Source organism: Chelonoidis abingdonii, chromosome 10, assembly GCF_003597395.2.
Source record: "Chelonoidis abingdonii isolate Lonesome George chromosome 10, CheloAbing_2.0, whole genome shotgun sequence".
Lineage (NCBI taxonomy): Eukaryota > Metazoa > Chordata > Testudines > Testudinidae > Chelonoidis > Chelonoidis abingdonii.
In genome coordinates this window covers 45,090,878-45,106,949 of record NC_133778.1, presented here as the reverse complement: position 1 = coordinate 45,106,949, position 16,072 = coordinate 45,090,878, and the positions used below count along the sequence as shown (strand labels likewise).

The window sequence follows — 16,072 nt, the reverse complement described above, 5'->3', positions numbered from 1 at the left end:
TTAGCTACCTGTAGCAGCCAGCAGTGTGGGAGGGGGGAAAGAGCAGGTTTGGTTTACTGGTTCTCTTAACAGGACGAGGCATGATAGTCATGGTGATATAACCTGGAGAAGTAAACATAAGCCTTACCTTGGCCACAGATGGAAGCTGATATATGATGCCGGACGGGACCTGCGTCTGCAGTGTGCTCTGAGACACCAGGAACCAGATCATTCTTATAAGGATGCAAAATACGACCTTGTGTGTGAAATCATATGTGCTATGTAAGGGATCGTTTGTATCCACTGTGAAAGACTACAAGCATTGTTCTGTAAAATGTATCTTTTTACATACTTCTCGCCTGTTTTCTCTCCCCCATGCAGCTGCACATTTGTCTGTCTTGGTACCGCCATCCGGAGGCTAGCTAATAAGGCGGAGGAAGAAAGGAACTCGAGATGAAATGTTTCAGAATCATGAAGTAACCGCGGTGACAGAGCTCATAGAATGTTGGAGAGTGATAGCAAATACAGGAAAGTTGCAGTGACCGGGGGAATAGGAGAGACGCTCGAGATGACAGATGGCGCCAGGAAGAAGAGGTGGCGCAGGAAGACACGGCAGGAAGATCAGCGGTGCGTGATGGAACGCTGGAAGATGCTGCGTGATCAAACTGAGATCTCAGGCGCCTGGTGGATGTTCAGGACAGCAGCGGGGTTACACAGAGTGCCACTGCAGCCCATGTTTAACTACGCCTCAAAGGTCACATTCCATATCTCCCTCACCAGACGTGTCAGATACGCGTGGGGAGGATTTCTGCACCAGCCCACTGCTCCCCCCGATGGCGCCAACAAAAGGCTGACATGAAGCTGAATGTGCTAACGGGCTTTTCCTTTCCTCCGCCTCCTCCCAAACCACACCATGCAGGAACTAGATAATCTGGTGCTCTTTTTATAATTACTTTTTAATCAAGATACACCAAGAGGGCGGGTGGGTTCTTACAGGGAATGCTTTTAAGAACATGATTTTTTAAGCAATACAAATGACTTTTATACAGATAAAATGATTTTTAAATTATGACTTGTATTTCTTCAGCAAGCTGTAAGTAAAGGGGAGAGGTGGGTTGCTTAGGGGAGTCAATGAGGCGGGAGTGTTCATCAAGGGGAACACGCACTGCAGTCACACATACCCTGGCCCGTGCTGAAACTACTTTCACTTCTCTGTTGCGCACCGCCTCCCGGTGGCTCTTCTAATCGCCCTGGTTCTGGCTGCTCGTAGTCAGGGCCAGGTGATTGCCTCAGCCTCCATCGCCGCCAGAAAGGTCTTCCCCTTACTCTCAAGAGATTGTGGAGCACCAGAAGCAGCAACAACATGGGGACATTGGTTTGCTCAGGTTGAGCGAGTAAGCAGATGATCGGAAGCACCTTTAAACGGCAAGACGAACTACCACCACCTGCACTTGCTCAGCCTGTAGTTGACAGCTCCTGCCACTGTCCAAGCTGCCTGTGTATGGCTTCATGAGCCATGGCATCAAGGGGTGGCTGGGTCTCCCAGGTAACGACAGGCATCTCAACATCGCAACTGTATTTCTTGGTCTGGGAAGTATTTCCTGCTGCAGCCGTTAAAGAGAGTTGTGTTCTGAAGACGCAAGCGTCATGAACCCTTCTGGCCATCCCACGTGGATTGCTTGGTGAAACGTCCCTTGTGATACGTCCCTTGTGATCCACCAGTGCTGCGAGCACCTGGAAAGTACCCCTTGCGGTTCACGTACTGGGTGCCTGGTGTTTGGGGCCAAGATAGGGATATGGGTTCCATCTATGGCCCTCCACAGTTAGGGAACCATTGCCGCCAAGCCATCCTATCACCTGACGTTTCCCAGAGTCACAACTTTCGTAGCAGCAGCTTAACGATTGCTTTGGCTACTTGCTCACAGCAGCCCACATAGATTTCCCACTCCAAATTGATTCCGGACTGACGGTAGCTGTCTGGCTTGCAAGTTCCAGAGGGTATTGTCCTCGCTTCTCCACTGTGAGGGCTGCTTCATCTTAGTATTATGGCGTTCAGGGAGGGAGCACGTCACAAAGTTCAAGAAAGTGCTCTTACGCATGCGGAAGTTTTGCAGCTACTGGGAATCGTCCCACACGTCAAAACATGCGGTCCCACCAGTCTGTGCTTGTTTCCCGTGCCCAAATCGGCGTTCAAGATAGAGCGCCGCCATTACCAGCAGAGCTCCAAAATGCTGGGTCCACCGGTTAGGGAGATTAGTCTCCATGTCTAGCGTCTCGTCGGTGCCTGTCCGTAGCTACCTCCTCCTCCTCCTCTCCTGAATTGCCGTTCATGGCTCAAGCCCATAGACAGCACGATCATCGCGAGTGTTTACCAACTTGCCGTTGGATTACGAGTCTCGAGGGATATCCTCTCTGCGTGGAACAGCTACCCACAGTGCACCGCTCCTGAAATCGACGCTAGCCTTGGACCATGGACGCACAAATTCGAATTAAGGATCCTAGTGTGGACGCACTAAATCGATTTTATAAAATCGGTTTTATAAAACCGGTTTAAACAAATTCGAATTAATCAGGTAGTGTAGACGTGGCCTATGACTGCTCTTATACAGAGAACTGCAGAAATAGTTTGTAGCCAGGTTTCTTGTAAAAAGGTTTACAGAATTCAAATGAAGTACTCACACAGCCTACGTTTAACAACCAATGAGCCACAAGTCCTTAAGTTACCTAATGAACTTTTCTTCTGAAGGAACCAATGTTAGTAGTTAAAAGGTTAGCAGTAACGCCAGCCCAAACATTGAAAAATTGTAAGTCAGGCCCTGAAAAACAAACAACAAAAATCACTAGACTGGTTTAAAGTCATGTGATTTTTCAAAAGAACATATATGGGGATCCTTTATCTTCTGGATTTTGAATCTTTAAGGTACATTTGGGTAACGTTTCCAAGCTTTTCTCCCAAACCATGAAAGCTAGAAATGTATTTAAAAAACAGCTAAGCTTCTCAGACAATCACCTAATTCCTGGAGTTTGGGCTTTCAGAACAACAAGTACCACGAGGCTCACGATAAACATCATGAAAGTTGGCAGCACTGTGTTAGTAGTCATCAAAATTCTTCCAGATTGGGAAAAATCTATTTCATTTCCCTATGACTAATTACTTATGCCTATATCTTCTTGCACTTTACTCCGCCGTTCCCCCCTCCCAAAACACACAAAGAACATACTCTTAAGGTAAAAAGAGAATTTGTTAATGATTAAAAATACAACAATTTTTGAAAACTAGGGCAGCAAAACAGGCAAAGCTTGTTATTCACTAACTGTACAGAGTAAAGCAACAAATTACTAGAAGAATATCCCAAATGCCTGGAAGTACACAGAAACCAAATTTTAAAAAAATCCACCAAGGATGTAAAGAACATAGACTCAGCACAGCTCTTCTGGAACAATTTGTAACTCACTAAGCTCAGCCTAACTGCACTTTCAGCAAAGTGGGCCATGCAGCAGAACACAGAAAACTGCACAGAGGCTTCATTCTATGGCATTATGACACTTGGGCAAAGTGAAGAAATGCAGTTTGTTGTAAGAAAATGTAACTTCCCTACTTTCTCTCCTGTGCCCAGTTTAAATGTCTATACTACACTAGATTTCAGCTCAGGAATTTTAAATCTGTTCTTGGGTCTAAACAGAGGAATGAATAAGACAAAAACCAAGAAGTTATTTGTCCATAACATATTTAGAACCAGGAAGATCTTACTATTTCTCCACAAACTAACAATGCCAGCATACAACCGGACACATGATTAGTAATTTCTGCTCAAGACAGGCCCAAGACTAGAAAAAACACAGTTACTGGAAGAGGATTTGCAGAGCAGAATGGTGAAACCTGCACAGTATCTCCCTGCACTACAAATGGGTCTAGCCAACACTAACAGCTGCTCACTTTCAAGAACAGGTTTTTTTTAAACACACACACACACACTAAGCACAAAATCGCCACTAAAAACACTAATTCATGGGATAACAAAACTGCTAAAAGAATCAGTATACTTTATGTTCTTAAATGACACATGTATGCCCACATTTTATCTGATAAATTTACGGGGGCTGTTGTATTCAAAGTACTATACGGGATCTTTTCAGGGGGATTAAGGCAAAACGCCACATTTATTAGTAATACAGGTATTAATTAATACTCTATGATATGCATATGATACATATATATATCACAGTCATGCATACACACACACACACACACACACACACTCCGCCTTGCTGTTGTTACCAACTAGTTGCTCCCCTTAACTGCACTGGCCAGGTGAGTTAGATGGGGGAGGGGTGGAGCCGGGCTTCTGCAGATCCAGATCGATACTCCGATGGTGACAAGACGAGACCCAGGGTCCTTCTGCAAGACACCTAGTATTTATAGCAGCTTCCCTCTTATGCAAATCCAGACCAGATTCAAAATCTGGATCTGTGTCCGTTGGTCTGTGTCTGTTGGTCTTTATGCTGCTTTTCTCTGGGTGTTGTCCCAATGCTGCTCAAAGAGGGCGTTTTCTAAAGAAGGTGCTTGCTTCTAATCCCTGAGGCCGTCAATATGCCTGCTCTTCTTTATTGGGCCCTCTTGATAAGTTGTATTGTCCTTTGCTCTGGCTCCCATTCCCTCTTCAACCGTTGTAACTGTCTGGAGGTGGGTGTCTTCCAAGCCTCACTCATTCACACCTCATTCAATCAATAGGGCAATTGATTATAGAGTGGGGGGGGAGATCTTATTCTACTTCTAGCAAAAAAAGGCACACGTTTAACTTTAACTATGCTATCTTTAGGGGCTATAACATTTGATACAAAGTTTTCTACCAATTTCCTATATAGGGATCTAATACAAAGTTGTATGAGAGAGGCACAATGCCAAGTCATATGAAATACAAAACAACATCATGCAAGATGCAATGTCATAAAGATACTTAATACAAAATAACACAATGCAACGTTATAAAGATTTATAGAGATAGTTAATACAGAGATTTCTCTACAGGGCCACCTTCCTGAACACTGACAAATTATACAAGTCATGGTTTAGTTAGGTGCAAGAATAAGCAAAATTCCTTTATCAAAGAATCTTGGCACTCTCATAACCTCAGTACACGATTTCTTAAGATGTATCCTTTTTCCAGAAACACCAACCTCAAAGTTCTCTTTAAGATCATCTGGGACCTAGAAAAGAACTTCAAGACTTTGTCAATTACAGATCCGAGTGAATAAAGGACAAATATCACTCACGCTGTTAAGTGAAAGGCTTGCCCATTATATTGAAGGTGAAAGTCTGCAAACATGAGTGAGCAAGCCATACATATAAGGATACACTGCTTATTAAGTAATGAGAGGGATATAGCTGCTTACTAGTTTAGGTTACATAATTTAAAAAAATTGCAAAAAAACACAGGGACAACACAGAGGAAAGCAAAGAAGAGCAAGATATACATGTGGGTTCTTTATCTCATCTGCCAGACTATGAAAGCAACAAGCTGGCATTTAACCTGCTGCAAATCACGCAAGCAACAGATTCATCTTTTCTTGTAAGGTCTGCCACGTTGAACTGAGATGGAATATACATTTTCCACTTTGCTTTAGGATACTAGGATTTCTGACTCCACCACAACAGCTAGTTTTCAGAGCTTTCTGAATTAGAGTGGGCTTAGTACACACAAAGAAAAGGCTCACTTAAATTTACTGGCTTGCATTCACAGTATGTTCTATTCTCTGATTGGCTTGACTTCAAGACATTCAATTAAAACATTAATATAACAGGCTTATATAGAAAGCATCTATTTCTTTAGCATTTAGAGAGTTTGAAAGTATCAGAATCTTTTTGGCACCCATCATCATTTAGGACACAGTTTCTAGGATTCATTGCACTCTAGAAGTAGTAATGAGATTGGTGAAAAAATCTTGAAGGTATCACTTCCTATGTGAATAAAGGTAACAGGTTACTCACCCTTGAATAACTGATTTAACTAGGAGTAAGAATGAATCGATTTTGTGGAGATGGGCAGCTACAGTCCCTCTACCTTGGACACCTCCTTACTCAACACACACAATGACTTATAAAATGGATTTCATACCTTCCGTTCTTGCTAATTTGGTTCCTAACACTCCTTGCCATAAGTAAGTTTTTAATCTGAAAGTCGAGGGCAGACATCACACCTCTTTGGAGAAATTTAAAAAAAAAAAAAAAAAAAAAAAAAAGTACTGAAATATAGAACTATATACTTTAATTTTTCCCCTTTAACAAGTAATTAGTATTAGAGCACTCATTAAACAATGCATTTTCTTCAGCGGTACAAGTTTGAGTATGGATTTAAGGACTGTATAAGTTTGTCCAGAAAGTATAACTGCGGACAGTAGGAACTGAGTGTCATTCTCCAAAAAAAATTCTATGCCATACCTGCCATTAACAGTAGTAGATTTGATCACATCCCCTGGAAGGACCACCGATAATTCTATATCTTTATCAGTTATATTCTCTTTCTGTTCCATGGTATAATTAATTGGTTCTGTATCATCAAATGAAGAAACTTCAAAGTTTTTGGTTTCAGATGGAGGAAGAGGAGCTTTAGTTTTAGCTTTTCTTCTGAAATAATAAAAATAATTAGGAAACCTTAACAAAAAATACAAATAGCAGTACATTTTTATAGTACAACATAGTGTCAAAAATATTCAGTTGGTGAATAATTGTGCTCAACACAATGTTTTCCCTATGGCCCAACAGGAATATCAGAGTGAAAATGACCAATGTTATATTACTTTCACTCTCATGTTGTGCAAGCCAGGTGCCTGAATATCTCACAGAAGGATTGTTAAAAATGTTGTTAATGGTGGTGAAGCACAAGAGAAATGTATGACTAACCCACACTGAGAATCCAATAAAACCAAACTGTATTCAGTTTTACATGGTGATTTTTCACACTGTAAACATTAAAAAAACCCACAAAAACAAAACCACCTTCTATTGTGCAACATTCATGTTTTTGGATTTTTTTTTTGTTTTGTTTGTTTAAAATAAAGAAAATGGTGTTTTTTCATGTTGCAAATGTAAGATCCCCCAGTAGATTTATTACACTCTGATAGTGAAACACAGAAGTCATCATGTCATACAACAGTGCCACAGGAACTATGTTTTATTGATGATATGCACATATTAAATCTACAGTGCACGTGGGCTTGGGAAAGTTTTACTTTCCCCAAAATATCTGTCTTTCTATATTAAGGATTTGAAAGAATTCAGTGACTACCTTTATGAGACTCTCAAAAATGGCAATGAAATTGCAAAAACCAAAAGGAAAAAAGTGTTTTCTATATATTATTATTAATTTGCTATATTCAAATGTTATTTTTGATAGTCTGAGTTGTCTACTTGTTTGGCTTTGAAACCTGGAGGGGCCGAAGTGAGTTACATGCAACATCTCGCCTAGTTATATTGGTGCATCAGTAAAAACAACAATTTCATGCATGACCTATCAGTAACAACATTGTGTCATCACACCACCACTATCTCACTTCTCCTCCCCTTACAGTTAACAACGCTGTGATATATCCTCCACAGAAATAGAAACAAAACATGGAAATAAACATGCAGCGTAATAAAAAAAATGTTTTCTCATCTGCTGTGTCTGACCAGGATCATGCTACTCTTTCTCCTTTAAAAAGAAGATACTATTAACTGATGCAGCCTGAAGTTTCTGTGCCAAACTCAGCTGTGACAAACTGTGGTATAAATTACCCACTGGATGTACACTCATTATGTGCAGCTTGTGAAAGTAGAATTAATTATATTGTAAAAATAAGAATGGATTAAAGAAATGTTGTAGGTACCTTTAAGCAGAAATAAGAAATGTTGAAATAAAGGTGCCAGGAAAAGAAACATTAGGCATAAACAAGGGTGCTAATGGCGAAACATTGATATGCATGGCTAGCCCAGGTAAACTTATCAGATTCTGCTTCCTTTGTTATCTTGCTAAGTGCTCCCCCCGCTTTTATGTGTATAAATAAGATAGTTTGTGTCTTGTATGGTGCTCACATTATCTGGGTATATTAGCAGAGCGCTGTGCTAATAAAACAGAGTGGTCTGACAAACTGTGGGTCCTGAGTCTAACTTTGACAAGCTTAAGTTGCAATATGGTGCAACTTGCACTTCTTTGGACAACAAGCAGGAGTGAAAAATGTACAAGAAAATACCACCACCACACATCTGTATACAGAGCACATACTTGTGCTAATCTAGGTTGAGAGGACAGCATTTTAAAAAAACTGGTAACAGTGTCATTTCCCCTTACACAGAAACCCCTTTTATTTAAATCAATCACCTTTGGAATTAATGTGTTTAAATTTCAAGGGAAAAGGTTTCTGAATTCAATCCTCAACAAGCTAGTGATTAAATTGCAAGAAGGCATTACTCAAAATTATGCTTTAAATTCTTGAAGTAGTATCTCAGTTTGAAAGAACCACCAGAAAACAGTCTTCAGTGACAAAATATGTCAAGGCATTCAAAAAAATTTCCAGACACATGCAGTAGGCTTTTCTTCCTTTGATGCAACAGTCTTACTTCATTTACAGAAACTCTTCAAGAAGCTTGACAAGTTATTAAAAAAATTCCTAGAACTTTAAAACATTGAGCTGAACATGATGGAAGTATTTGTAAAAGTATGAACTTTATATTCAGTGGAAAAGGATATATTCCTGAAACATGTCCCCAAAAACGTACAGCTTAAGAAAAAGTTCATGTACAGAACTTCAAGGCAATGTATTAACTTGTATAATCTTTTTGCTTTTATATCCTTCAACATTCCCTTAACAGTTAGATGAAGTTACACTCCCTACAAAAAACAAATAAATGTCAATATAGAAACATGTTTTTAAGTATCTGCATGTCCCGAATGAAAGCAATTTACTTTTAATACAAGCTCAAAGAAATGTCAATTACTCTGATTACCTGCAATGACCTGCAATGCACAAAATTAAAACAAAGCTTTAGCATACAGAGAATAGAAACACATACCTTCCCTTGCAAAAACAGAAGTTGAAAGGCACTTACACTTGAGAACAAACATCAAGGTCCACAGCAGCATTGCAAAACAAAACTATGTAACTACTAAATTGTGACAAGATTTCACATGACTAATCTGTCTGTTTCCGAAAGTACTTAAAGAGCTTTGAACTTCAAAAGTCCAAGTGGAATAATTTAACTGTTCACATCCTATACAGCAGTTCACAACCAGGGTTTCTCGAGCCCTTTCAAGGGGGCCACGGGACACCGCAGCCGAAGTCCTGATCTGTGGCGCTCCCTGCAGGGCTGAAGCCGGGAGGCACGGGGCTGAAGCCTGGAATCCCAAGCCCTGGTAATTCCTGTGGGCAGAAGTCCTGAGCCCCTTGGCAAAGTTGGGGACATGGAGGGCATTGCCCCCCACCCCCATGGCAGTGCATGAGCATGGCAGTCCCGGGAGCAGCTCCACACCTCCTCCCCCCACCACCCCAAGCTCCTCTCCCTGTCCCCTGGCCAGGTCGAAGGCGGGAAGACAGAGCCAGGCAGTGTGGGAGATCTACTGCTCCGTCTGGTGCCGTGGACCAGACAGTGACAGTGTTCCCTCATCTCCTGCTGGTGCCATACACTGAAGCTGCTGCTCAGCTCCCAGCCCCCTTTGCTCCCACAGAGGCAGCCGGTAAGAGCCAGCTGGGTTAGGAGACCCAGCTCCATGGCTGGCAGAACCCTCCAGGAAAGGGACCACAGGGGAGTCCTCACAGCCCACAGTCCCTAATACCTTTCTCCCCATACCCTGAGGCTACCTCCTCTCTGCACCCTGCACTATACCCTGCCCTCACACAGTCCCTAGTACTCCTCTCTTCACCCTGAGCTCCCACTTGCCTACATACTGGGTGGAGGTGGCACTCCGTCTCTAGACCACTCCGTCTCTAGACCCCTCCATGTGGAGGTGGTTCAAGCCCAGATGGCCCCTGCCCCCCACCCCAATAAAAGTCAAACTACACCAAAGCCCAAGGTCCCGGCCCCAAAGGCCTCCTGGCCCCAGCTGGGCCCTGGAGTTTTTACAGCATGTCGAGGGGGGCCTCGGAGAGAAAAAGGTTGAGAACCCCTGCCCTATAAAACAAAATCAGTAGTACTTACAGTTTTCCAAATCAAGCAACCATGATGAAGATTCAGAAACTTCCTCCATTCATATATTTAATTTTTTTTAAAAAACAAATTTGCTTACATACAAGGATACAGAGCTTAAATCAGTGTTGCTAGCTTGGGTTTACAACTCTTCTGTGACAAATTCAAATGCACCGAGCTAACAGGTACTCAAAAAACTTTGGTCAGCATGTCAGGGTTATTTTGGGGTTAAATGAAAACTTCAAAAAACAGTTTGTGAATCACAATTTTTTTTTTTTAAAACAGTGGAGATTCTGTTTTTGTATTGCTTAAAAGAAGAAACTAGTGACAAAAATAAAAGCAGTACCACTAAAAATTGCAAATATGCACATTATAAAAATCGAACAGGTTCTAACAATGCAGAATATATCAATCAATCAGTTCTCCCTTTTTTGGCTTTTTACTTCTTTAAGATGCCTAGGATGATCCTGGCACTGAATGGGTCAGAACTGCCCTTGTCTTTTAACCCATAAAAACTAAAGAGGGCGGCAAGATTTGATCAACAAGCATTAATGGGTTAATATTACTTCTCTAACCAAGTAGGATAATGCAATTGCCCTTCACTGCTGGAGGTCTGGTCTCAAAGCGATCAGATGTCACTAATAATATGAGTTAACCCAAAGATTACATTTGTCCACATCATAAAACCATAACCCAATTCATGCAATGGCAGTTTATAGAACATACAAACATATAGAACTGAGGCCAGGGCTACACTAGCAATTATGTCGGCAAAACTTTTGTCACTCGGAGGTGTGAAAAAACACACCCCTGAGCGACATAAGTTTTCCCTGCATAAGCGGTCATATGCACAGCACTATGTCAGCAGGAGACACTCTCCTGCAGACATAGCTACCACCACTCATTGAGCTGGTTTTATTATGTCGACAGGAGTGCTCTCTCCTATCAGCATAACATGGTTGACTGTGCATTGTGTGAAGAAACACTTCCTTTTCTTTGTTTTAAACCTGCTGCCTATTCACTTTATTTGGTGGTGCACACACCCTTTCGTCTTCACTCTTTTGTCCTTTTCTCTGTTTTTAACCCTTTTTGTCTCATTCATTTCCTCTCCCCTATCCCATCCTGCCCCCTTGTTGTTGTTTTCCACTTCTTTGGTGGCTCCCTTTCCCCAGGAGAAACCTGTGATGTGGAGTCTGGGTATATACTACGTTTAACTTATTTTATTTACACATATACACCAGTTCTTGGAGAGAGGTGACTGAACAGCATGCAGGCAATCCCTTATTGCAGGAATCGCATCCTAATACCAATACCCTGGTCCCATGGAGTAACTCTGCCTCAAAAATTGACACTAATCAGAGACCAAATTTTCTGGCTGCATGCCCATCTCCCACTGCTTTTACATAGAACCACATAGAACCCAAAAACTGACACCAATGCAGCATCTCCCTCCAGCAGTGATTTGCTTACGATTTTTTTTTAAAAAAAGAAAGGATTATGCATAACAGTGTCACCTGGTAATGCCTGCCATAAAGATATAAAAGTGATTCTAAAATTAGCCCAAGCAATTCATTCAAAAATATACTTTTTATAAATCATGAGAATATTCAGATATTCAGCTACATGAAACTTCACTTACATTTAGAAAGGCCAATTTAAAAAGCATGAAAAAGTGGCTTACACAATGCAGAAGTAATTACACAATCCCTATTTGCAGTTAATGCAGAAGTTAGTTCTTCCACCTTTAACCTACTCCAAGCTTTAATAAACTAAATTCAAAGAGACTGCATATTTTTTTTTCTTTCTGTACCTTTTTAAAAAGAGTATGCCACAAGGGTATCTTCTGTCTGGCCTGAACACTAATTTTCTACTGTGTTATGCTGGTGGGTGATATTTTGTAATTCTAAACTGAAATGTTATTAGAGTGTACAGAGGCTGTAAAAAGTTTTTATAGATATTTTCTTTAAATCTTAAAAAAATAAATACAATATTAGAACTACATAGCTCTCAAGTTAGTGACACATAAAAAACTTACTTTCCTTCTCATAACTGTTCTTCGAAATGTGTTGCTCATATCCATTCCAATTAGGAGTGTGCGCACCACGTGCACAGTCGTTGGAAAGTTTTTTCCTCAGCAGCCCCTGTTGGCTCGGTTATGGAGCCCCCTGGAGTGGTGCCTTCATGGCACTCAATATCTGACCCTGCTTACCCGGCATCTCCTCAGTTCCTTCTAGCTAGTTACTCTGACAGAGGGGAAGGTGCATAGGTTTGAAATGGATATGAGCAACACATCTTGAGGAACAACACTTATGAGAAGGTGAGTAACTTTTTTCTTTTTCAAGTGATTGCTCATATCAATCCCAAGGCTTACCTAGGCGATGGGGTTGGAGTTATGGAATTGCTGTTGAAGTACCGCTCTGCCAAAAGCTGTATCATCTCTGGCATGCCGGCACAATGAGCGGTGAACATATGCACCAAGGGCCAAGTTGCTGCCCTGCACATTTCTTGTATAGGGACCTGGGCCAGGAACGCCGCTGATGAGGCTTGTGCCCTTGTGGAGCGTGCCGTAAGTGCAGGCGCTGGTGTCTTGGCCAGCTCATAGCACTTGCGGATGCAGGACATGATATAGGAAGATATTCTTTGAGATGAGACCAGGAGGCCTTTCATCCGGTCTGCCACTACTACAAACAACTGGTTCAACTTCCTGAAGAGCTTAGTGCACTCGATGTAGAAGGCTAGCAGTCGCCGAACATCCAGAGAGTACAGCCTCTGCTCATGGTTACTGGTACAAGGCTTAGGATAAAAAACAGGCAGGAAAATGTCTTGGCTAGTATGGAAATATGACAACTTTAGGAAGAAGGGCCGGGTGAGGCCTGAGTTGCACCCTATCCATGTGGAAAACCATGTAAGGTGGGTCAGGGGTAAGGGCCTTTAACTCAGACACCCTCCTTGCTGATGTAATGGCAATGAGGAAGTCTACCTTCCATGACAGGTAGAGAAGGGAGCAAGTCGGCAGCGGTTCAAATGAGGGCCCCATTAGTCTAGAGGGGATCAAGTTAAGGTCCCACAGAGCAACTGGCTGTCTGATCTGGGATGCAGCTGTTCCAGATCCTTGAGGAACCATCCAACCATGGGGTTGATGAAGATGGAGCGCACAGAGACTCTGGGGTGGAAAGCCAAGATAGCCGCAAGGTTTACCTTTATGGACAATACTGCCAGGCCTTGCTGTTTCAGGTGCAGAAGGTCCTCCAGAATAAGAGGTAACGGTGCCTGGAATGGGAGCATGACGTTAGTCACATCAGCAAGTGAACCTCTTTCAATCTGCGATATGTACTCCTCGTGGAGAGCTCTCTGCTGCCAAGTAAGACCTCCCTTACCTGCTCTGAGCACAGAGTTTGGGTTCAGCCATGAAGCTTCCAGGCCGTGAGGTGGAGGAACCGAAGGTCTGGATGATGAAGCCAACCATGGTTCTGAGTGATAAGGTCAGAGTGGAGCAGCAATATAACCGGGGCATCGAACAACAGATCCAGAAGAGTGGTGTACCAGTGTTGAGGCCAGGCTGGTGTCAACAGAATTATTTCCACCCCATCTCTGCAGACGCTGAGCAGGACCTTGTGCACGAGAGGGACTGGGGGAAAGGCATAGAGCAGACACCTCCCCAGGGTAGCAGGAATGCATCTTGTGATTGCTTTTCTGGAAGGAGTAAAACACTGGGCACTTCCTGTTGCTCTGAGTGGTGAACAGGTCAACCTGAGAAAACCCCCAGCTCTGGAAAAAGGAGTGAATAATATCCAGCCGGATGAACTACCTGTGATTGCGGAAGGACCTGCTGAGGTGGTCCGCCAGCACATTCTGGACTCCTGGCAGATGCAATGCTTCCAGGTGAATGGAGTGGGCTATACAGAATTCTTAGTGTGAGAGCTTCCTGACAGAGGGGTGAGGACAGGTTTCCAGCCTGCTTGTTGATATAGAACATTGCAGTTGTGTTGTCCATCATAGCTACCACATACTGGTCTTGCAGTTGAGACTGAAAAGTCTGGCATGTGAGTCACACAGTTCTGAGCTCCTCAGTATTGATATAGAGAGAGAGCTCATCCTGTGACCAGAGGCCCTGCGTTTGGAGCTCTCTCAGATGTGCACCCCAACATAGAGACAAGGAAGGTTGAGAGCTGCTGAAGGGGACTCCCTCACAAACTATTCAAGCACTGAGCCGCCATTGGAGTGACTCTAGTACCTTCTGTGGCACCATGACCACTAAGCCCAGGTTGTCACTCCTCGGACAATATGCCAAAGCAAGACATCTGTAGAGGCCTGAGCCTCAGCCTGGCATGCCATACCATGTACATGCAGGCAACCACGTGACCAAGGAGACTGAGGCAATTCCTCAGTTCCTTGCTGTAGTAATTGGGTACTCTCTTATGCATCGAATGATCCTGGTCATTGGGATCGGGACTCCAGCAGACTTGCTCTTGCCTAGACCAAGTCCAACACAGCACCAATGAACTCTATTCTCTGGGTTGTTGACAAGGTTGACTTGTTCACATTGAAGAGGAGACTGAGTCTCTCGAATGTGGATGCGACCAAACTGCCCTGCGACTCCACCTGCACCTGTCTCCTTTGGAGCAAGGCTGCTACCACTGACATGCACTTGGTGAACACTTGTGGGGCTGCTGACAGTCCGAAGGGAAGGACCGTGAACTGATAATGTTTTTGATCGATCACGAACCTTAAAAAACATCTGTGTGCAGTGCAAATCGCTATGTGAAAGTATGCATCTTTCATGTCAAGGGCAGCAAACCAGTCTCCCGGATCCAGAGAAGGCATAATTGTATTGAGGGAGACCATGTGGGCTTCAACTTTACCACGAACCTCTTCAGTCCTTGTAGGTCTAAAATGAGTCTGAGACCCCACTTTGCTTTGGGGATTAGGAAATATTGGGAACAGCATCCCTTGCCCCTTAGGTCTGAGGAACCTCCTCCACTGCTCCTATGGCAAGCAGCGCCTGCACCTCCTGGATGAGGAGCTGCTTGTCGGATCCCTAAAGAGGGATGGGGAAAGGAGTTAGGAAGGAGGGTAGAAGCAGAATTAGAGAGAATATCCCACTTCCACCATGTGAAGAATCCAGTAGTCCAATGTTATTTGGGACCACGCATGGTAGAAGTGGGATAGATGGTTCAAAAAACACAGGGAACGATCCTGCAATGAGACAGGTGCTCTGTCCTTGGGCGCACCTTCAAAATGTCTGTTTTGAGCCCAATGAAGGCTTAGTCAGGCCCTGGCCTTGTCCGGATGTGGGATTAGTCTGCAGAAGAGAAGAATGGGGGGGGGGGGGATTTGATAGCTGCTTTCAGTTACCTGAAAGGGGGTTCCAAAGAGGATGGATGTAGACTGTTCTCAGTGGTAGCAGATGACAGAACAAGGAGTAATGGTCTCAAGTTGCAGTGGGGGAGGTTTAGGTTGGATATTAGGAAAAACTATTTCACTAGGAGGGTGGTAAAGCACTTGAATGGGTTACCTAGGGAGGTCGTGGAATCTTCTTCTGTAGAGGTTCTTACAGTCAGGCTTGACAAAGCCTGGCTGGGATAATTTAGTTGGGGATTGGGTCCTGCTTTGAGCAGGGGGTTGGATTAGATGACCTCCTGAAGTCCCTCCAACCCTGATATTCATAGAATCATAGAATTCTATGATCCTATGATGGGAAGGCTTATGCCTGCCATTTCTATCCCTGTGCCTGTAAATACCCTGCCTCAGCCAAGGAGGATACAACCGCTGTTGTGGCGGTTGGGGCTTAAAGGGCTTTCATTCGGTTGCCGGGATATGCACATCCAAAGATTTCATTGTCACTCTGGAGTCTTTGAGGCTATGAAGTCTGGAGTCAGTCTGTTCGGCAAACAGGCCCACCCCATCAAAGGGTAGGTTCTGCAGATTGCTGAA

The 16,072-nt window shown here is 43.2% G+C and overlaps 1 protein-coding gene across 5 annotated transcripts in view; it reads right to left on the bottom strand.

Annotated features, from left to right (window-relative positions):
• COBLL1 (cordon-bleu WH2 repeat protein like 1) overlaps window positions 1–16,072 on the bottom strand; it is a 150,203-nt gene that overhangs the window by 54,089 nt on the left and 80,042 nt on the right. For all 5 annotated transcript variants that reach the window (XM_075070156.1, XM_075070157.1, XM_075070153.1 and 2 more), the window contains exon 2: window positions 6,419–6,604. In XM_075070156.1, the coding sequence (XP_074926257.1) occupies window positions 6,419–6,510 (92 nt within the window). In that variant the 5' untranslated portion in view covers window positions 6,511–6,604. The remainder of the gene's footprint in view (window positions 1–6,418; window positions 6,605–16,072) is intronic.